This window comes from Athene noctua, chromosome 15 (genome assembly GCF_965140245.1).
Source record: "Athene noctua chromosome 15, bAthNoc1.hap1.1, whole genome shotgun sequence".
Lineage (NCBI taxonomy): Eukaryota > Metazoa > Chordata > Aves > Strigiformes > Strigidae > Athene > Athene noctua.
In genome coordinates, this window is record NC_134051.1 from 12437737 (window position 1) to 12461044 (window position 23308).

Consider the following 23308-nt stretch of genomic DNA (forward strand, 5'->3'; position numbering starts at 1 on the left):
TTCTGTCAGCAGTTCACAGCTTTTTATCAAGAGCTTTGCCTTCAAGGTGATATTCTTTACATCTGCTAAGGTCCAGATTCACCTTGATCTTTCAACTTACTTTTTTTTGACATCCTGTAGTCTCCGTAGGCTGTCTCTACCAGGAGCCACCTCTCCTTTTTCCCAGGCATTCTTTTATTCACTGATGCAGGTAGAATTGTGGAAATACCTTTTCTGAAATAAGTCTTTCATATCTTTTGTTGTTCTGGGTTTAATTTTATTAGTTGAGTCTTCCCTGTCTTAGGCAATGTATGTACACTGGCTGTACAGCTGCCTCGAAAGGGAGCTCTAACACATTGAGTGAACTATTGGGCAGGCTCTGGGGACAGTTTTACTTCTCCACAGTACTGCAGAGGAAGAGCCTGCACTTCAAAGTGGTGTGGCAGACTGGAAACATGTTTGGTTTCAATATCTGAGTATGTAAATTCTTGTGGATCTAGGAGTAAAAATAATTGAATTACTCAAAATGACACTTTCAGTTCCATTTTATATTGTTACTGAAGGAGTACCATGTGTATCTCAAGTGGGAGAATGTAGGATTGAGTTCAATTAATTTAAGATAACATCAGTATTAGTGTTTGAAAATATGGACTGTTGTATGTTTAGGGAGGGTTGTTCAACCTGTACACATAAATGATCTGTGGCTTTTTAAAAAGCTTTCTCCTTTTAAAATTTTTTTTTTCCTGGTCATTTTACTGAGCCTGCATGGTAGATTTATAACAAAAACAGTGGAAAATTGATGTGCATAATTAAGGAGCAAGTAAGTGAATGTATCAAGCTATGCATACTAGCAGTTTGACGTGAAGGGTCTTGTAAAATGCAGGATCAAAGTAATAATAAGAAATCCCCAAATGCAACAAAATCAATGTTAAACTTTATTGCAATAAAGGTGTTTTCATGTGCTTCAAAAAACAGTGATTAGATTCTGAATATGTGACCTGGAAACTTAACAGGGCATTACAAAACATTTTGCATGTGAAAGTGGAAAACAAAGTTAAAGAAGGTGTAGAGGATAGGACTGCTAATCTGCATATGAATTGAATAGCTTAAATATATGGTCTGATAGCCTGTTTTAATCTCATGTTTTTTTGACAGGTGGCTACAGTGTCAATGGAGGATCTGGGGAAAATACTTATGGTCGGAAGTCGTTGGGGCAAGAGCTGAGAGTTAACAATGTGACCAATCCTGATTTTACCAGTGTTCCACATGGAAATCGTGCTTTAGCCACAAAAGACATGAGGAAATCACAGGGTAAGAATAGCACAGATTTTCAGGAAAATAAAATGTCCTATTGGCAACCTCTCTTGTGTTCAGAATATGAAAAGAAGTTCAGTATGATTAGGCAGTCTGTATGGATTTTATTTTTTGTGATATATGATTAGATGATGTTGATGGAAACTGTCATCTTGTATTTACTGTTCCCTGAACTGACACTTCCTCCATAGGTTAGGCAGATCTCTTGACTACATAACTTATGTTATCACGCTTTCATTTTCCTTTAAATAGCTTTTGAACCCTTATTCGGGTGAGACAAATTTGGCAAAGAGATCAAGGGCTGCAAGAAGGAGAATTTGCTCTTAGTGATGCCTGAGTAAAAAGTTGTTAATTAATGAGTCCCCAGTGTGGGAAAACCTTCAGCAGTGAGCTCAACCGTTATCTGTTCTTGCTGGCCTGCAGGTCAGCTAGTCATCACATCACACCAGCTGATTAGTCAGTAGATGTGTACTCCTGAACCAGCCACAACTCATGCTCCCTCTTGCTCAATTGAGGATTAGAGGCCAGGGAGGAACTGGAGGCATCATAAGAATGTGGGTAAGGTCTTGGGAGATGCAGTGAGAGGAAATCCGGAGTTGCAAGAGGGTACAAGAATGCTGGGCCTGTGTTTTTGAGAAAGAAGGCTTCACTTTTCCCACTATTTGGGATTAAATCATAGTTTTTTTCTAAAAGAAAAAAAAAAAGGAAAACTAGTCCAGGGACTTCTGTAGACCTTTGTTATGACTAAGCACTGTCATTTATTGTATCACTTAGTATAAGTGGTAGTTGAGCCAGTGACAAAAACTGTGACTACTTTATGCCAGACACATTATAAACATATGAGGACACAGTGTTTCTCCTCAGGGGGTTCTATTTCAGAGGACACAAAAGGTGAAAGAAGAGTGTTCTGTGTACTTGGTGAGTGGAAGCACTGAGGTGAGGTGGTAATGTGACCGTTGCAAAAGCCTGATCTTTGGAATGGGTTAAACTCAGATGTAATTTAAGGCACTAAAAGGACTGAATAATTGTTATATCAAGACACCAGAATGGGATTGTAATTTCTATGTAGTGGAAATAGAGAATTGTCTGACAGAGGACTCTGTAAATAATACTTCTGGTAGTGGGCTTGTGCATGAATTTAGTACTGGCAGAAAATTCAGACTGTACTCCTAGGTACATGAGCACATCTTTAATCCTTAAATGTTAGGAACTATAATTTCAGATGTCTGAAGTTGCTACCTATGACTTGTATTGGTCTGTATGTGTTCTGTCCTCTAGATGTCAGATTTAAAGTTTCCTCTTTTAACTGGGCTGTCTGTGATTCTTGTCAGTATCAGTACTGTTTCAGTACTGTTTCAGTAAGTCATTTTGATTTTTCATATCTTCAGAATACAGTGGGGTTATGATGCAACAGGATCTTATTTTTTAAATTCTTCTATATTTTCTTGTTTGTCAGCATGTGCATTTAGCAAGTTTTAAAATAGTTGTCATCTGTGAGTGAGTTAGCATGTGGCTGAGACCTTGCTGATTTTTCACAAAGCAGAAGTAATATACTTGTTCATTAACTAGTCCTTTGATTAAGATAGCTTCAGTCATGCTCTTGGTTAGTTTATTTTACTTTTTAAAAAAGTTTTAGGTTATGATTATGGCTCAACAGACAACTAACACTTCCTTTTAGGGAGTAGTACTAGTGTTCATCAGACATTAACTGAATAAAAACGAAGCAGAGAGTTTTGAACAGTACATCTTGTTCTAGTAGTAGTTAAGTTTGTGTCTCATACCAGTAACCTTGGTGGTGGTAGTTTCATCTTTACAGTTCTGGTTGTAGGATTTTTTTGTATGTGGAACAGCACAACCATTTTTCAAAATAAATTGCAACTTTCCATTAAGAGATTACAAACAAAGATAAATGCAGAGAAGGCAACGCTAAAAACTTGCAAGTTGTGAATTCAAAGCTTATGCTTACTGTTGACTTTTCGTCTAACGTTGAAGAGTCAACCAATATTTTTAGGGACAGGAGGGAGGACGTTTTTAGGGACCTTGCAAAGATCTTAAGTATCTTTAGACCTAACCCAGCTGTGGTGGTGTAGCTTCTCATGTGCTTGCTGAATGGCAGAGACCAGTGCAAACTGAGAGTGACAGAAGAGATGTGTGCTGTGTGTTCCTGGTCTAGGTTGGTGTTGGTAGAGTGCAGCTGGAGAAATATTGTAGAGTAGACTTTTCCCTTTCTCATAGGGCACACATGTTGTCTTGGAAAGGACTGTATTATTGGGTGGCCAATGCATTGAATTATTTAAGGACAGATTCAAATTGCTGTTTTGAGAGGCTTCATATGTAGAGTCTAATAGTGAAATGTGTATGTAGATTCAGTTCAGCTTAAGTTTTCAAGGTACGTTCAGTAATGTAGAACACAGTGCTTTCCTCGCAGAGTTTCCCTGTGGAATTTTGAATAGCAGTTGTACTCTTTATTTTGTGTATCATAGTCTGTATTAATTTCCTTTGTAACCAAGCTTTAAAAGAACTTTCACTCTTGTTTGCATTTGCTTTGTTTCAGAACTATTCCATTTGAACTTTCAAAAAAAATTTTTACTACTGCCCAGGTTTTAAGGAAAATGGTAGACATGGTACACCCCTGCCTGGGCAGGCTGCATTCTTTGTGGCAGTCCTTTCCTTTTTTCTCCAGGGCTGATCCAATTTTTGGGGTGTGTAAATGTGCTAGGTCCATCTTTCTGAAGTTTGACTTTGCGTTGACCACTGGCAGGCAAGCCTTGGACTACAGCTGCTAGCTCAACTCTGGGTAGAAATACAAGGAGATCTTCAGATGCAAGTGATCGTCTAGCAGGGGTTGTAGTTATTAGTCTGGCACCATCACTCAGAGACATCTCAGATGATGCTTCAGAAGCTGTCTTTCTGATCATGATTCCTTGTACGTTTCTCACCAGAAATGTGGCTTTTTGTCCACTACTGAAGTTTTTTGTTTCCAGATAAAGGAAGGGAAAAGAATCTTAATTCTTCCTAAATGGATACGTAGTCTTAGTCTTCTGTAAAATTAGAAACATCTTAAAAGGAGTGCTCTTCATGCCTGTCAGCTAACATCTCAACATGTCTTGTGGGGTTGTGCTAGCTAGGAACAAAACGTAGATTTGATCCTTCAGACTCTCATTGCTATTTTAATGTTTGCTAAACCTGCCTAATCCTTCAGAATTTCAGGTGTCTTCAAGATTAATTGCTTAAATTGTTTCTTGCTTGCCTGGCAAGAAACAGATTATCAAAGCCAATTTTATTCATACTTTCTTTTAAAAATTAAAATAAAGACATGAAGATAAGGTTGAGAATATTCCTCATGACTGTAATACAGAAGATGCGCTCTCCTGTAGATGATGCCATGTCCGATAAGAGTTGCTGGCCTATGACTGGGTTCATAGGGTTCTGTAATACACAAGGACATGAAGGCTTTTGTTTCTTAAATTTCTTTATTACAAGTTACTACAAATTACCACTAGTAAAGCAAGTATATACTTAATGATTAATTACTTAAATGCACTATATATATATACACGATTGTAATATATACTATTCAAAGTGTTACCAGTACAGCACTTGCTCAACTTCTCCCAGGAGTGGGGCCAGTTGATGACAGACAAAGTCTCACTTCAAGATGATCTGCATCAGAGCCTGGAGTCAGTCAGGTGTCCTCAGTGAGGGTCCAGTTTGTCCAGGAGATTTTGCATAATGAAGCCTTTGCAGGGGGAGCTCTTGGAGAGAAGCTCCATTTTGGGTAGAAAGTGGGTTGTTTTTATATTGTTAGAGACATAAGGGGGTGTAGGATGCAACCACCTGGAGCCACAGTAGCTTTTACTAATGTTTTTCATCTGGAACAGCCAATAGATGATGTTGCTTTCTATTTTCTAAGACCAATGTTTGCTTTCCTGGTCTATTTTTCCAGCTGGAACAGCCAATAGCTGTTGCCAATTCCTTCTTTCCCAGGATGTTTTCCACCATTTCAGTCTTATTTTTCACCTTGCCAGACAATAAGTTTGTTGTTGAGCTTATCAAGGGTATCTCAGGATGTTTCAGGTTCTTAGGTACCCAGCTGCCCTTCAAGGATGCTCCAGGTTCTCAGGCCAGCAGTTCCCAGGCTGGCAGACATCATCTTCTGTCAGTATTTTTCCATTATAATCAGGTTGCCTTTATGGCTGCTCCCATAACATGACTGATGTGTAACATAGCAGAGAAAAATGCTGTCTGTCGTTGTCTGGGATGTTCTCAATAAGAGTCATGGTGACTAAGGAAGCCTCATAATGTTCTGTGAATCCTCTAATTTTAATCACCATGAAACATCTAGTGTTAAACTTTTCAAAAGAAACTTTGTTTCTTTTTTGCAAACGAGGGAAATAATTACAATGAACTCATATTAGTAGTTTGGTACCTAAATCAAGTAAATTGAGTTGTGACTTCACTGAGGATACTAGGGGATATCACAATAGTGCGATATGATACTAGAGGATATCACAATAGTGTGATATGAAAGGTTTTCTTAGGAAGATGCTAATTCTTCTGTATTATGATCTAATTAAATCAGTAGCCCCTGCACCTCTGTATGCTGTATACATTTGTTCCTCAGTAGAGGAAGAGTAGATCTAATTTCCTTTTCAAAGCAGAACCCTGTTAGCTATCAGAGGACTATGCATAATCTTTCTTGTGCCAAAATGATAGAGAAAATCTTGTTTCTTGGTAGTTGCTTGGGCTTAAATCTGATTCTTTGCTTCAAGCAGCAGCTTGTTTTTTCCACCAGGTTTTCTTTAAATATTATTCGTTGAATTATTTTTGTTTATATATTTAGATAGAAGTCTGATTTAACCTTACCACACTCCTTTTTTTTAACTTCCATTTAGATAGGAGGAAAATCCAGGTTTCTGTGTAGAAGTAAAACAGTTCTGCTTGGTTCTGAATGAGTTCTACCCAGGTACTGGTCTGTCCACTGGAAGAAATGAAATATTTTGGTAGCTAAATTAGATTATACATCTAATTTTGCTCATATTAGCTTTAAAACAAATAGAGATATTTGTTTTTTCTCAAATTGCTATTTTGGCTTATTGAGTCCATAAATACACACTTTGGGCAATACAGGTATTAGTAATCAAATGTTAGAGAAAAGAAATAATTGCCTTTTGTTTTTCAGAGCGATCGTTGTCTTATTCTGACGAGTCTCGACTGTCAAATCTTCTTCGGAGGATTACTCGGGAAGACGACAGAGACCGAAGACTGGCTACTGTAAAGCAATTGAAAGAATTCATTCAGCAACCAGAAAACAAACTGGTTAGTAAGTTTTACTTTTCCATAGCCCTGGAGTATTTCTCATTTTATAAAACTGTCTTTAAAGATCTGAGTATTGGGATCTGTCTGTGAGGAATATCTTATATGCAAGGAATTTCTTTCCAGAACAAAGGAAAGTGTGTTTCTGGATTGTCTGTCCTTTTTTTCTGTCATTCGGGAAATTTTTTATTGCTTGATGAGTTATGACATACTGCCTTAAAGTAAACTACTGAGTGCATGAGCTATAGCAATAAATATGACAATGCATGTGGGGTTTTTTGTCTGGTCTTAGCAATATCCTCTGGATCCTTCAACAAGGAAATAGAGGAAAAAAGTAAAACATGTTGTCTTATTCAAGAACTGTTTCTGTATTTTAAATTAAAACTATGCAGCTACTTATACAGTCTTATGAATAGCTCACCTTAGCATTACTCACTGTCTAGCTAAACACCTTTGTATGTGGATATCCTTTTATGGGAAGAGAACAAATAAGTCTTCGTTTTCATTGCATCTTCGGGGTTTTTTTAATGGGTTGTTGAACTCTCTAATATCCTCAAGTGTTTCTTAAGGATTTTGGGGGGAAAGTATCCCACTGTGGGTATATGTTTTTAATATTACTTATTTTGAAGTGAATTATTAAGAGTATTTTGTCTGACGTATATTCCCCCACTGTTTTGGAGAACTTAGGAGTTCTCCAAGCATTAAAAAAGCAGGAAGTGATGGTTTAATGCCCTGCCACTCATTTACAGGCAGTGCTATGATGTTTCAGTTGGGTGTTATGTGCCTATCCATATCTATAATGAGTTGGTTCACTCTCCTATTATATATTAATTTACCAGTGGTAATTGTGCTCTCTTCCAAAAGGTGTGACACTTCAACATTGAGACTTATTTTATTCTGTGCACATAGGTATAAGCAGACCATATACAAGCCTACCTCATACTTCAGCTTTCCTCTGAAACAAAATCCTTGTTAATACAATGGTTTGGGGAGAAAATTATTCCATAGTGGGTTTTTTTAACCTACATCCATTATTCTCAATGCATTTTTTCCCCCAGTTTTTTCGTAACTGCATTTTATTTAGGTTTATGGGTATCTCAGAGCATATGGGAATTGCCATTCTGTTATCTAACTCAGTGACAAACTTTGTACTCGTTGGTGGTCAGAATGTTAAGTTTGTCACTGAGAAACTTTTCTATAAACTTCTCCCAGCTTTCTAATGAGAACAAGATCAGATGTTGAGTGATATCCACGGTGTCAAGCTTAAAACTTTATAATGGACAGTGTTTAATCCAGCAGTAGCTCCTGCAGTTCTTGACCGTATTAATTGTATTTTAAGAGTTCTTTCCATTCTCAGGGTTGAAATGTGCATTCAACAAACTAAAGTAGTAAAAGTCACTAGGCAGTGGCAATTGCCATGTAATGGCTTCATGCTCCAGCTTCTAAATTCTATAAATGCCTTCTCCTGTGTCTTTTGTAGGCTCTTCTGCAGATACCAGGCATGTTTTTATAATGTCCTTTTGAGTTCAGAGGAGTCAAGCATGTAGACCTCTTTCTCTCCCCTCCACCCCCAAAGAGCAACGTTGCTCATAACAAAAATAGATAGCATCCACTGTGTTAAAGATTTATATCTTTCTGAAGAAAAGAGAACAATTAACTCATCAAGAAAACTTCTTACACAGTTGCAGCTCATGTATTATTTTGCAACTCAACTCACTAATGTCGTTGGGTTTTGTAGTGCATGTTAGGAAAAGAAGTATTTCTGGTTATGTTTACTGAGAAGCACTGGTTCACCAGTAACGTTTCATCCCCCAAAATAGTTCATCCCCCAACTCAGTTTCTATGAAAGTCACGATTGCCTAAGGAGAAAATTTTAATACTTCAGATTGTATTAAATATTCTGCTGATACAATTGATTATTAGTATAGGAGATTAGGTCTTCAGTAGACGCTACTGATGAGCTGTATGGTGAGTCTTACATTTGTGATGTAATCTTATCAGCAACAACTAAACTTAGAACAAACCTTGATAGCAGCCTGCCAAGGTATTTTTGTGGCTACTGTAAATAAATATGAAATATAACTTGTAGGATAATATTGCAGTATTGCTTAATATAGTTCATGCTAGTCTGCAGTGGCCATGGAAAGCATAATAGCATTCTATTAGCAAACAGAACTGGCAGCGGTGTTTTTAATGTGGGTGTAAACAGGACCTAGTTTGCAGAAGTTATCGTGCCAATACTATGCTTGTGCTTTTTATGTATCTTACATTATAGGTACTAGTTAAACAACTGGATAATATCCTGACTGCCATTCATGATGTACTCAATGAAAGGTAAGCTGGAAAAACTAAGCCGTTTGAAGGCTTTAAAGAGCAAAAATAACAACAGTGTTAGGTTTGGATTTCAGTATAGAAATGGAATGGAGGGGTCAAAGGTTGAAAAACTCATTCATTAATTTTGCATGGGTGTGACAGTGTAGTAACAGGACAGCTGGGGGAGAGTTAAAACAGTCTGACAAACGAACAGTACTGTTAAGCTGTCTGGAGTACGCTTCACACGGGGAGAATTTGAATGCACAAGTGTGGCTTTTATGTTGTAGGTGATAGGAAGTCTGTCTCAGCTATGTTTAATCACCTGGGTGTAGTAGTGTACAGAGTGTACTGCTGTGATTGTCTAGCTTGCAAATTGAACTTGAGTTTTTTACAACCTGATCTAATTCATTTACATCCAACTAAGAGCATATGTAGAGGGAGCTCACGTGTGTGGGGCTTTTTGGTGTTTAGTTCAGTGTTCTTACCCAATGTCAGCTGTATGTTAAGAATATTTTTCCTTGGATAGCGTGTTACAAATAGAATAGCCTATTTATTGCATATTTTTAGTCAAGTTGATTTATTCCATAGAAATATTATTTCATAGAATTTTTCAGAGTATTAACTTTTATTTTAGCATCATCACTGCTGCCATAAAGTAGGGGAGAAGCAGCTTTGTTCATGCTTATATTTTTCAGCATTAGAAAATGTTTTATTTTGTTCTGCTCTCATGTCTGGAGATTCCACATTTCTTTTTTTTTTTCCTCTCCCAAAATACAGTAGCAAATTGCTTCAAGAACTGAGACAGGAAGGAGCATGCTGTCTTGGCCTTCTTTGTGCTTCTCTGAGCTACGAGGCTGAGAAGATCTTTAAATGGATTTTTAGCAAATTCAGCTCATCCACAAAAGATGAAGTTAAACTTCTTTATTTGTGTGCAACCTACAAAGCACTAGAGACTGTAGGAGAAAAGAAAGCCTTTTCATCTTTAATGCAGGTAAGACTACAAGTTAAATCAGGATTATTAATGATTTTTCCAGTGCAATGCTTGAATCAACTTTTTAAACTTGAATGAGCAATGTGTACTGCTATGTTGACATAAGAAGTAAATATAATTACAACTGGGAGGGAACTTTCTGACTGAATGGGATTCTTTGATTCTGATTACGTTAGAAACAAAAGTCAGGTCTTTGTAGGGTGATACATATGATGCAACTTTTTAGTATATAGTGCAGATCCAAGAGGAAAAATCTTGTTGAGACCAAAAAGACAACTGAAGTGAAATGGCAACAAAACCCGACCTGTTGATTGCTTTGTGCTACTTCCTATTTAGAGTTTCTAACTTGGATTGTAGTTGAATTTGAGAGGGTGTAGGATGTGTGCTGACAAATCTGGTTCCCTGGTTCAGGTTTCAGGGTCTGTTATTTTGGGTGTAGAACAACTATATTCATGTCTGTGTTCCAATTTAATAGGTACTTTATGGAGCCAGAAAGCTTAAGCAAGAGAAGCAGGAACTTCAACCAGTCTACCGTATTTCAAGGAAATGCAGTATATGTGATGCTTTTTACATTTTTTCTTTCATGCAGAAAGAGTATTAGGACGTTTCTGTTGTTTGAATCAAAGTAATTTGCTGAAAAGTGTTCAACACTGAGTAAATCTCTGTATGTCTAATATCATAACTTTTTCACATGTTGTTTTAATGATGTGAAATGCCTAGTGCCTTTGCTTTACTTTTTAGCTTGTAATGACCAGCCTGCAGTCCATTCTAGAAAATGTGGATACACCAGAGTTACTGTGCAAATGTGTCAAGTGCATCCTTTTGGTGTCCCGATGCTACCCACACATTTTCAGCACCAATTTTAGGGTAAGCTTACTTTGTCCTCTATATTTTCTTTCTCGCATAGAAATGTTGGTGCAGCAAATTGGGTAGTTAACTCCCTTTTCAAAATTGCTTTCCAGGACACAGTGGACATACTGGTTGGGTGGCATATAGATCACACTCAGAAACCTTCGTTGACGCAACAAGTGTCTGGTAAGTTTGGCCAGAGTCACTAATGTAGTCCACTCTGGCTTGCAGATGATGCGGGCTTACTTGCACAAGTCTGGTCCTACTGACATGGAAGTTGATCGAAAACCAAAATTACTTTCTGACTACTTAACAGGAAACTTTGTTCCTAATTTTTAAGTAAATTTCTATTTGCCATTTTATGCTATATCTGGAAAAATGGGATGCTTTATTTGGGCTGTATTTACCCATCAATTGTTTCATGTAACTTGAACAATTTTTAGTAAGTGTATAGATTTTAATATATTCTCTGTGAAAGAATATATTTTCTCCTATGTACTTCTAGAACATTTTTGTGGTAAAGATGCTGTAATCACATTTAAGAAAGTGGGAAACTTCTTCCTATGGCTATAGCAGTTGTCTTGGAGGTATTCACAGCAAGTCTGTTATGTTTTTTGTATCATAGTCCTAGATTCTGTCCTTAATGTTTAACTGCTGTGGGGCAGGACTGAACCTTAAAATGTATTTGTCAAAGGGACAGAGGAGGAAAATACAGTTTATATTTATTTTAAAAACAATTTATGTTAAAATTTTCATGCAGATGACCTCCTCTTACCTTAGCAACTTTTACCTCAGCAATATGCAACTAAAATTTTTTGTACATTACCTTGTTTCCCTGTTTTAATTGCCCTAATTTATTTATACAGGATGGCTGCAGAGCTTGGAGCCCTTTTGGGTGGCTGATCTTACTTTTTCTACCACACTCTTGGGTCAGTTTTTAGAAGATATGGAAGCTTATGCTGAGGTAAACAAGACTTCATGGTAGAGTGAACTGTTGTTGATTTCTTAATAAACACCCAGCTGTGTTTCTTGTGGTTGTATTACATTTGTAGAAAATAAAATTGTATGCGTTTCCTGGGAAAAGAGGATCAAGTTACAGAGTATATTGATGTCATGTACAATGACAATTCTACATGAATCCTCATGAACTACTTAAATAGTATCACAAGCAGGCTTTCAGCCATTGTTGATTGAGAATGTCATGTTATAATAAAAATAATTAACCAAACAGGAATGCTTTCATTTTTAGAAAGCTGCAACGGAGACACTTCATGGTCTTTTCTTGATATTTTCTCTAATTGTCCAACTTCAGATTTTTCCAGAAGCAGTGACTGTGGGGGGAGAGGTATTCTGTAGATTAATGGTAAATCTTTTTTAAAAAATAAAGTAACAGATTATATTGTGCAGGAAATAATGCAGCAGGAACTGACAGAAAACAAAAGTATTTTCACTTAACATGTTTTGAGTTTGTAATCTTTGCTTAGTTAACAGGGCACAGAGTTTATCTAATGCTGTCATTAAAGGAAGAGTTTTAGTTTTTGGGGAGGGGTGTTGTCTTTTTCTTGAGGTGTATGTGCTTGTATGTATATATGCTTATAACTAATTATGCTATATTATGTATGTTAACATGCAGATCCATATAGGTGAAATTGTACTTCCAGCATAATCAATTTCACTCAAAGCAGAATAAATAATTTGATTTCATTAGTGTACTTGTATGTACACCAAAGCTTTTGATGGTGCAGGTTTAAGAGTTCGTATTCACAGACCGCTTTGGCAGTGTCAGGCCTACAGAAACCTGCACTGCTGTGCCTGCAGGCACACAGTTGAAAGTGATTAGTCAGTGCAGTAAGTTGCTGCTTATCAGCTTGTCTGCTGAGCTGGACAATGTGTGTATTCTTAGTCATGGAAGAGTTTTAAGATAACAGGTGTTAACTTAAATCATGGAGGAGGTGGTTCCAGCTAGTGTGTTTTTATCTCAGTGGGCTATATCTATACTAATGAGATCAGCACTTCTGGGCATGTTCCCAGGCACTGACGCCAGCTGGCATGAAGTAGCCTGCTAGTAAGCTCATGGTCTCCAGATCAAGGTAGCTCCATGTAAACAGTGTGATGGGAATGGCCACTTGAACATCCTGATTCCAATTTGTGGATGGGAGAATTGTTTGGGAGAGCGCTAGAAATGTGCAGACAGCTGTTGTAACAGTGCAGCAATGTGGATGATCATGTCCAAGGGGCCAGGAACATCACAAGCCTTTGCTTTAATTTACAAAATATAGTCCAAGTACTCTGTTTCAGTGGCTAAACTAAGGAGCGGCATCTCATTACTGCTCTGTGACTTGCTCATTGTCATTGTGTGCCTGTATCCCATCTTTGTATGTATGTGAAGTTAGAGATACTGGGTAAATACAGCTATAATTGCATAGTATCTATAATGTGTCTGTAAGATAAATAAAAAAGTATTTTCAATCTCTTGATCTTTTGTGCATGTATTATAACTGTTACTGATGTGTACTGATATATAAACTTCCGTGCTGTAGGACCTCAGCCACGTAGCTTCTGGAGAATCAGTAGATGAAGATATTCCTCCTCCTTCAGTATCACTACCTAAACTGGCTGCACTTCTTCGGGTTTTCAGTACTGTGGTGAGGAGTATTGGGGAACGCTTCAGCCCGATTAGAGGACCACCAATTACGGAAGCATATGTAACTGATGTAAGAATTTGAGTTTTTCTTTTGGTTTGTCGCTGATATGATTTATCACCATGTAAAGATGTTATTCACTGTTGGGTTTCATTAGGTTTTTTGAATTCTACATTCATGTATATATGCTTAGCTTTGAGCAAGTGTATTTTCTTGAAGAAATATGATGAAATAATTTTATTAAATATTAAGGTGTAGATTGTCATAGTGGCACATGGGAATCCTATATAGCAGAAACTAACTTTTTTAGGCATTTTAACTTCATGCAGCTGGATTTATGCTTGTATTATCTGTCTTTGTAACAATAATGTCACTCTTTATTCAGATTGCTGTGATGCTGTAAAAACTGAATTCAAATTGAGTTCGATTTTATAAAATGTAGATTTTCTTTTATCCATGGTGTAACTTTATCAAATCTGATAGCAGCACTCTTGTTCTTGTATTGTACAGGATGGTGTAAATTCAGAATAAATATTATATAATATGCTAAGTAGCTGCTATACCTTCTGTAACAGGAACTGTAGGGGGTATGAATGATTTAAAAGAAAAGATAAGATAAAAATACTTGTAGTCAAAATCTTATTGTTGCTGCATGTGCTGCACAACTGGAATTTATGCCCTTGCAGAATTCTGAGGGACAAAACTTCTTGGATAAATAAGTACATGGCTTTCCCAATTAAAGCCAAGACGGTTATGTAACTTGTGTCTTAATCTGCAGAAGATTCTTTTGACAAAATCTCAAGAAAAGAAAACTAGCCTGCCTTTTACAGGAGGAGTTCTGTTGACATCAGTTGGAACTGAATAGATTTCTGAATAATGAATTTAAGTTTTCTAGGTCTCTGCAGGTCTTTAACTGAGTAGGAAAGCAGGCAGTTGAAGGTTTGTTTTTTCTTATACTTCTGAATTGTAATGCCATGGTGTGCATTATTCAGAATATTTTATTGATAGAATTTACCAAGGTGTAGAGTAGTGGATGGGACAGGCTATTGAAAGGATGTGAATATAATTAAATAGCATGCAGTCCTTGTCTCTTTTTAATGGAATGTAATTTAGGTTTGTTTTTAATTTTCCAGGTTCTGTACAGGGTAATGAGATGTGTGACTGCAGCAAATCAAGTGTTCTTTTCTGAAGCCGTGCTTACAGCTGCCAATGAGTGTGTTGGTGTTCTACTTGGCAGCCTAGATCCAAGTATGACCATACACTGTGACATGGTCATCACATATGGATTAGATCAAATGGAAAATTGTCAGACTTGTGGCACTGATTATATCATTTCAGTCCTGAATCTGTTGACACTGGTTTGTACATATTTTTATTATTGCCATTTTTGCATTGGAAAATAGTATTTTTAAGCAACCTTGCTTTTTTTTTGTATGTGTGTATTAGATAAATATTTAAAACTCTTCCTGATCATCAGCAAGAAATTCTTCTTCTAAATGCTTGTATTCTTTTCTGTAAAGCTTATGCTGATAACCTGTTTATACATTTGGCCTATGGATAAATTGATGTTTTCTTTCAGCCTGAGTATTCATGTTTTGTTGGGTTTTTGTTGTGTGGCTGTTTTTTTTTTTTTTTTGCATTCCTGTCTGGCTTCACTGTTGGATAGAGCTGTTCTCTGGCCTCTGCAATTGATAATACCACATGATGAATTTCAGAATCTTAGTGCTTAATATATTCTATCTATCTACTTATGCTATGACCTGGGAAATAAGACTTCTTCAAAACATAGCTCTTAATGAGTAGGCCACAAACTCTTAAACCCCTATCGATCTAAATTAATCATACAGCTTTCTCAGCTGTGCTGTTAAAACTTGAAAATAACTGATTCTCTGAATGGGAATTTGGGAAAGCAAATACAAGATACTTGCATTGCTGTGAAGATGTTTTTTCTAGATACAGTGTATACAAGCTTGAACAACAGTATTTGAATTAATCCTTAATAATCTATTCTAATAAAAATAAATTCAGGTAGTTAAATACACTTATTTTGGTTCTTATCCCCAGATTGTTGAACAAATAAATACAAAACTACCATCATCATTTGTAGAGAAATTATTTATACCAGAGTCTAAACTACTTGTTCTTCGTTATCATAAGGAGAAAGAGGTAAGAGTGACTTCTGCAGGTATACTACAGTAGCCTTCATACATCTCCTAGAATATATTCATTAAGCTGTAAAACTTTGTTCATCTTAAGTATATATATATATTTAATCTAACTATATATCTGTGAAACTTCTGAAAATGTAGATGTAACTAGTTCTTGGTTTTGGCATTTAGATTTGATAAGGAATTGGTAAGTTGGTCATCATACCAGATAGAGAAGTCCTTAGTTGATGTGGCTTTCGCACTCAGCGTGTTATGTGGATGATCCAGAATCTAATTAATAGATTCTGTAAGTAGTACTTAATTACAGAAAACTGAAGATAGGTATGTGTATTGGACTAGGCTATTCGTAGATAAGAAGCATAATTTTAAATTCTGCATTGGTGATTAGTATATTTTATGATTTCATGCTAATCAATTATTACTGTATCTATATTCCCAAGGTTGTTGCAGCAGCCCATGCTGTATACCAAGCTGTACTGAGCCTGAAGAACATTCCTGTTTTGGAGACTGCTTACAGGTTGATTCTAGGAGAAATGACCTGTGCTCTAAATAGTCTTCTCCATAGTTTACATCTTCCTGAGGCCTGTTCTGAAATCCAGCATGACTCTTTCAAGAAGCGTATATTCAATGTGGATAATGCAAAATTTGTTGTTATATTTGACCTCAGTGCTCTAAGTACTATTGGAAATGCTAAAAACTCATTAATTGGGGTGAGTAAAAAAAAAATCTACAGGTAGAAGTTTGTGCAATAAGTTTAAAAACACTTTTTTACTTAAAATATGCCATAATACATTTCACCAGTAGTGCACATATGTATAATTAAAATGATCAATATTTGCTTCCTAACTTATGTTATAGAAGAACTTCCAGTATTAAAACTTAAGGGAAACAGAGTGGGTGGACTGTATCCCTGGCTGGTACATAATCAAAAGCAGTTTCTAGGGAAGAGCATCTTACCAGGGTTGTTCATGGATTGATTCTAAGATTGTCATAGTAATTCTTTTTGAAAATTAAGACAGATACCAGCAGCTTTAGTGTGTCCTCTTTTCATGTCAGCCATGTGAAGACACTTGTTCCAGATCTTTTCAAATAAAAACATAAACTGTTTTTAACAGGTTGTTTAAAAAAGGAAAAGAAAATAGTTGCAATTAGGGTCAGAAAATTATTTGATAGTTATTTCCCTTGGGAAGAAGCAAAACAATAATTAATGGTATGGAAACTACCCTTAAAAATAGATTGTATACAGTATGTTTCTTTGCTTATGTTGTGATTGTTTTATAGATGTGGGCCCTTTCGCCAACTGTGTTTGCACTACTGAGTAAAAATCTGATGATTGTTCATGGTGACATAGCAGTTCATTTTCCTGCTGTCCAGTATGCAGTACTCTATACATTATATTCACACTGTTCCAGGTATGAAGATTAGTAATTAATCAGTATTTTAAGAGCACTAGGATGAACTGGTCTGAGTAGATGATATTGTTGGAGGAATGAATTTAAATAAGCTATCACAATTAAGCTTTTGCCCGAACTTCCCTAATCAGTTTTTACTTTCATTAATTGCAGGGAGTCTGTATCTCAGCCAAGAAAGCATATCCTGGCTTAAAACTTGGCATTTTATTCAAAGACAGATTAGAAGTCCTGTGTTTGAATAGAGATAACTGAGGGAGAACTCTACTGAAAGTAAATAAGGAATATTGTTTACTATTTTGCTTACTGTGAGATCTAGGAGAGGTAATGAAATGTAAACAAGAGATTTAATCACATTTTGGACCTTATTTCTACAAAATGTTGTCAAAGTAAGGGAATATACTAGTTTAACTGTTACTCTGTACATTTCTTGATTTTTTTTTTTTTTTTTTTTTTTTTTTTTTTTTTTTTTTACTAAGCATTTGATACTAGCCACAGTTGAAACCAGGTTACTGGGCTGCATGGACTGATGTAAAATTGTAGCTTTGTTCTTTTAGGCCAGGGATCAAAATACTTGGGTTTTGACATAATGCGGTTACTGTGTGGGTGTACATTAACTTTTGCTGCTGGGGTTTTTTGATTGGGGTTTGTTTGGTTGTTTTGGGGGTTTTGTTGTTGTTGCTGGTTTTGCCCCCTCCTGTATACTTTAAGGAAGTATCCCGAGTCTTGGTGGTTTTATATTTTGCTTTTCCTTGCCTTTTCAGGCATGACCACTTCATATCCAGTAGCCTCAGTTCTTCTTCTCCCTCTCTGTTTGATGGAGCAGTTATAAGTACTGTAACCACAGCAACAAAAAAACACTTCTCAATCATACTAAACCTTTTGGGGCTACTGCTTAAGAAGGATAACCTTACTCAGGATACCAGGTAACTAACTTTTTCTTACGTATCAGGAGACTTTTTCTGTTTCCAGTAGAATGCCCTAATTCAGAAACCAGGATAATTTTTGTCTGTAAAACTTGGGGTAAATTTAACCAGTCCAATATTTGTGGGTTTTTTTAAACATTAATTATGAAATACCGGTGGAAAAGATAGCTTCTCATTTTTATGCATGAAAACTAGAAAAACTGAAGCCTTTGTAAGAGCTATACAGTAAAACCAGAGCTATAAAATTTTACTGAAAAAAGTTTTTGCTCACTGAAAGTACCCTTTTATAATACTTACAATCCTTTATTGCCAAAATGCTGTGAAAGCTAGGGATTTTTTTAATGTTATGAAAACTTTTGTTTAAAAAATATGAGTTATGGTATACTCGCCTGTAATGAAGTAGTTCAAGTTATATTGAAAGATATCTTTCTGTAACTGTATTGGTGACTAATTCTTTTGTTTTTTGAAGGAAACTACTTATGACATGGGCTTTGGAAGTGGCTGTTCTGATGAAAAAATCAGAAACATACGCACCGTTATTTTCACTCCCATCTTTTCATAAGTTTTGTAAAGGACTTTTAGCAAACAGTAAGATACCGCGTATTTTTACTTATTAACTGTCTTTTATGTGACTTAAGTACACAAGGGACCTTGTCATATACCACTGATAGCTGTAACTGTACTTGTTTCATTTACTCTTAGGGGTGATTCCAGTTTGTATTGTGAAAAAAACCTACACTCTCCTATATTTTTTCTCAAATGGATCCCTACCTATTATGCAAACAAATGCTTTTAGTAGCATAATACTGGCAAGAGCAGTAACTTCCCAAGGCCAGGAGTTACTAACTTTACCTTAGTTTTTTCTTATTGAAATATATCGTGTATAATGCCAATGTATGGAGACCATAGAAGGATTAATCTGTCAGCTGCCAGAAAAGGCCCATAAGTAACATGTAGCACAAGCAACTTTTACTTAACATTTGTTTTAGTAAAACCAGTCAATGAAATCAAAAGAAAAGTATTGCTTAAAGCCTGTGTCTCCTTCTACCAGCTGCATTGTAAAAATGTCTTTAGATGTTCTACCATAACCAGAGTAATGCATAAGTTACCTAATTCTAGCAAGAGTAACTTCTTTTTTCCTTTCAACTCCTTAATTCAGCCCTTCTGGAAGATGTGAACATTTGTCTTCAAGCATGTAGTAGCCTCCATGCACTGTCTTCTTCCCTCCCAGATGACCTTTTACAAAGGTACTTGCACAGAATTCTGTATAATATTTGAATTATGCTGTTAATGGAAATGTTACCACCTTTTTTCCTTTTTGGTGATGCAGGTGTGTTGATGTGTGTCGTGTTCAACTAGTACATAGCGGTGCTCGTGTAAGACAGACTTTTGGAAAACTTCTGAAGTCAATTCCTTTAGATGTCGTGTTGAGGTAAATTGTTTGGATTAACTTCAATACAGAGAATTGTTTAGTTTTTCTTCAGTGACATTTATCTGAAAAATAATGCCAGTTGAAGGCATCATACTGTCTTAATTTAAAACGGAAGATCATGAAGTGTCTTGCTATCTCTTCTACTTTGTTACAGGTTTAAGAACGGTAGGTAGTACACAAAGTAATTAACAAATTTGATAATTGATAAACTATGCAGCACTTCTTGCAGCAAATATGAATACTTGTCCATGTTATCCAAGCTTCAGCAATATTATGTCCTGCAGTTTGTCTCAAAGACCTGAAATCTTAAAGCACTTTGTCTTAGTACAAAGAGTATATCTATTTCCAATCATTGCATATATGTCTGTGTATGTGTTTTACTTTTTTGTGCAACTTTTTAAAATTTTTTTTCAAATATGTTATAGCATGGGTTTTTTTTTTTCCCTACCTTCTTCCTGCAGTAACCGTACCCACACAGAAATACAAGAAATTTCTTTGGCTATAAGAAGTCATATGAGCAAAGCTCCAAGTAATACATTCCACCCACAGGATTTCTCTGATGTCATTAGTTTTATTTTGTATGGAAACTCTCACCGAACTGGGTAAGAACTTTTTAGAACTGAAATCCATGGATGTTGAATTTATAGTGAAGAATTCCAAGCTACATCTGGCTTTATGTTTGTAATTATCTTTACAAATTACATTGCTTTACCTTCAATCAATTTGTTTTACACTTATCTTTGGGTATTTATAAATATCTTCAAATACACACCTTTTTGCATATTTGTCTATGTACATTGCTGCTTGGAAATAATCCTAAGAGAGATTTGTCTGAAAGCAATAGGGAGCTGAAGTGTGTGCAGTATAAACTTGTTACCACCTGAATTTGTGTTAATGTACTGATGTTTTCTTTCAGGAAGGATAATTGGTTAGAAAGATTATTCTATAGTTGTCAAAGACTAGATAAGAGAGATCAACCAACCATCCCACGTAATCTCTTGAAGACTGATGCTGTCCTCTGGCAATGGGCTGTTTGGGAAGCAGCTCAGTTTACTGTTCTTTCGAAGTTACGAACTCCTCTGGGTAGAGCCCAAGATACATTTCAAACAATTGAAGGTAATGTAAAAAATGTAGTCTATTTTTATGGGGTTTCTTTGGTAAGGTTGTGCAGCTAAAGACTTCATGTCCAAGGGCAAGAAGCACAGTGGCTTTATTTTCCAGTGGTTATAGATTTTAGCATGTTTGACACATCAAGAGATAAAGTGACAGAAGACTGATTACATAATTGCTATTAACTTTTGAGGGATTTTACTTTTGCATTGCTATACCTTGACACATTTAAATAAAATGCTGTCTGGTAATTATTTTTTTTTCCCCAATGTTTTGGTAAAATGTGTAGGTATTATTAGGAGTCTTGCAGCCCATACATTAAACCCTGACCAAGATGTTAGCCAGTGGACTACTGCGGACAATGATGAAGGACACAGTAGCAACCAGCTTAGGCTTGTTCTCCTTCTACAGTATCTGGAGAACTTGGAAAAATTGATGTACAATGCTTATGAAGGATGTGCCAATGCCCTTACCTCTCCACCCAAGGTTTGTCTGTCTTAAGAGTGCTGAGGTTACTTGAAATGATCTATTGAATGAATGGTGGTTTTGGGGTTGTTCAGGTCTTAACTGTGGAACTTCAGAAGAACTTAAAGTTTGAGGCTCTTAATTTGTCTGGCTTTGACTTTGCTTATTTGTAGAGAACATGTGAAAACAGGATTTATTTCTGGAGTACCGGCTTGTATAGTGTTACAAATCAAGCAAGTCTGTAGTACCTCTAATTTGTAGCATCACTGATTTGTAGATTGTTGGCAATCCTGTTACTTTGTAACACAGTTATTTGAGGCTTTAAATTGCTTTTTGAAGACTATAATTATTACCTATAAACAATGTATCCTTTTGTTGTAGTTCTAACTGCAGAACATTCTTCACTGTTTGAAATAAGCTGTTTAATTGCCAGACTTTAACATTACAGTAATATGTAATTTATAGTCAGTTCAGTTCAAGATTTTTAGCTTGCTGGTATGCTTGGCCAGTTGCATGCTATGCATGATTTCAGACCATCTGCATTAATAAAATTAAAGATTCAGAATTGTACCTGTTTCTTCATCTCTTAATTGAAAACCCAATTGGAGAAAAGAAATCTGTCCCAACTTTGATTGTTTAATTAAGTACTTAATGTAACTATTTTGATTGATACAGAAGAATGGTATTGTAAAACTTACCTTTTCTGTCTTTAAAGGTTATCAGGACATTCTTTTATACTAATCGTCAGACATGCCAAGATTGGCTAACGCGGATTAGACTTTCCATCATGAGAGTTGGATTGCTGGCTGGCCAGCCTGCTGTGACAGTCAGGCATGGTTTTGATTTACTCACAGAGATGAAAACTAATAATAGTATCTCTCAGGTATTCTCTTTTCAAACTCTGTAGACTATTACAAAAATATTCCCATGATATTCTAAAAAAACTAAGCTAAGGCAATCAGTAGTTATTAAGCCAACTGGTCTGTAAAAGATTTTGTTATTTAAAGCCACTTTTTAAACTCATAACTCTGTATTGATGGACTTTTGTGGTTAAACGATACGGTAGCTTGGAGATTAGGATGTTCTGCATACTTGTGGTCAAATACTTTACATAAATGAATGCTGCAGTTTGTTCACAGTTTGAACAATTTCTTTTTAAGTAGAATGTTCTGCTTAAACTTTATGAAAGTTCTGCTGTATCAGTGTGAGGCCTTCCTGAGCCTGTGCTAGTGCAGTGTCTTTGCTTGCCTGTGGGTATGAGCAGGAGGGGGATGTACCATGAGGGTATCCTTCCTCTAGTAACTAAGCAGATAGTGCAGGCGTGGGATGACTGGATAAAGTGGTTAAGCCTTCTTAAAAAGGTTGAATAGTTTCTTCAGTACATGACTTGATTTGCGTAAATATTTTAACAAAGGAGGTCTGACAGATATTTATTACTTTCTGCTTCTTTATGAATTCTCATACTTACATAGGTACAGACTATCCCATAGTGATCGCTAACTATTGACAGGCAGGCTGTGGATTCACAGCATATACTCTTCCCTCAGCACCCCTGCTTTTCCAAAAGCAGTGTAATGAATGAATATATGCAGAGCACTTCACTTGTAGATACATATAATGAAATACTGCTTTACAATTTCCACATATTTAACCATGTATATAGCTCTTACTTTACATGGGAATTGTTAAATAAAGCTTTTGGTTTGGTTTTAGGGAAATGAATTGGAAGTGACTATTATGATGCTGGTAGAAGCATTATGTGAGCTTCACTGTCCTGAAGCTATTCAGGGTATTGCTGTCTGGTCTTCTGCTGTAGTTGGGAAGAGTCTTGCCTGGATCAATTCTGTAGCTCAACAAGCAGAAGGGCGGTAAGTTTTCTCAGATAACTGGATGTTACAAACTTGGACATTTTTTCTTATGCATAGTTCTGAATCTTCTAAATTGTGGTGTGAATCAGGGCTACTGATCTAATTTCCATGTCAGCTAAAGTCATTGTGTATGAGATACCTAATGCATCCAGCATTTTTAGATATTTTAACTTTTAGTTTTAACTAAATTACCAGCATTTGAATAGAAATGGTGTTCCTAAAGTGTTTTTCCTTAGTGTTTTGTACACAGCGATACTATTTTCATACTATATTTAATTTTCCATTGCAAATTATTATTAATTTAAATATTTTCTAATGAAGTTTGACCAATGACATGATCTGATTACCTGCCACAGTTTGCCAAGGGAGGGACTCCGAGGGAAATGCTTTGCAGTTTTAGCTCAGATTTGAAAAAATGTCTTCTACATCTGTTGAAATAGAATCTTTGGCTGCAGATACAAATAAGTGGGTCAATGTTCCGGATAGGGTATACCTTCATTTTGGTGTTTTCACCTCCTTAAAGGAA

The 23308-nt window shown here is 36.1% G+C and overlaps 1 protein-coding gene across 1 annotated transcript in view; it reads left to right on the forward strand.

Moving 5' to 3' along the window:
* SMG1 (SMG1 nonsense mediated mRNA decay associated PI3K related kinase) overlaps window positions 1–23308 on the forward strand; it is a 66878-nt gene that overhangs the window by 12555 nt on the left and 31015 nt on the right. Inside the window, exons 3-23 of the mRNA XM_074918757.1 lie at window positions 1135–1290; window positions 6476–6612; window positions 8885–8943; window positions 9700–9913; window positions 10655–10780; window positions 10876–10948; window positions 11629–11726; window positions 13303–13476; window positions 14538–14762; window positions 15469–15570; window positions 16013–16282; window positions 16854–16984; window positions 17746–17907; window positions 18377–18495; window positions 19067–19154; window positions 19238–19339; window positions 19801–19941; window positions 20256–20455; window positions 20739–20935; window positions 21630–21797; window positions 22628–22782. Coding sequence (XP_074774858.1) covers window positions 1135–1290; window positions 6476–6612; window positions 8885–8943; window positions 9700–9913; window positions 10655–10780; window positions 10876–10948; window positions 11629–11726; window positions 13303–13476; window positions 14538–14762; window positions 15469–15570; window positions 16013–16282; window positions 16854–16984; window positions 17746–17907; window positions 18377–18495; window positions 19067–19154; window positions 19238–19339; window positions 19801–19941; window positions 20256–20455; window positions 20739–20935; window positions 21630–21797; window positions 22628–22782 — 3097 coding nt within the window. The remainder of the gene's footprint in view (window positions 1–1134; window positions 1291–6475; window positions 6613–8884; window positions 8944–9699; window positions 9914–10654; window positions 10781–10875; window positions 10949–11628; window positions 11727–13302; window positions 13477–14537; window positions 14763–15468; window positions 15571–16012; window positions 16283–16853; window positions 16985–17745; window positions 17908–18376; window positions 18496–19066; window positions 19155–19237; window positions 19340–19800; window positions 19942–20255; window positions 20456–20738; window positions 20936–21629; window positions 21798–22627; window positions 22783–23308) is intronic.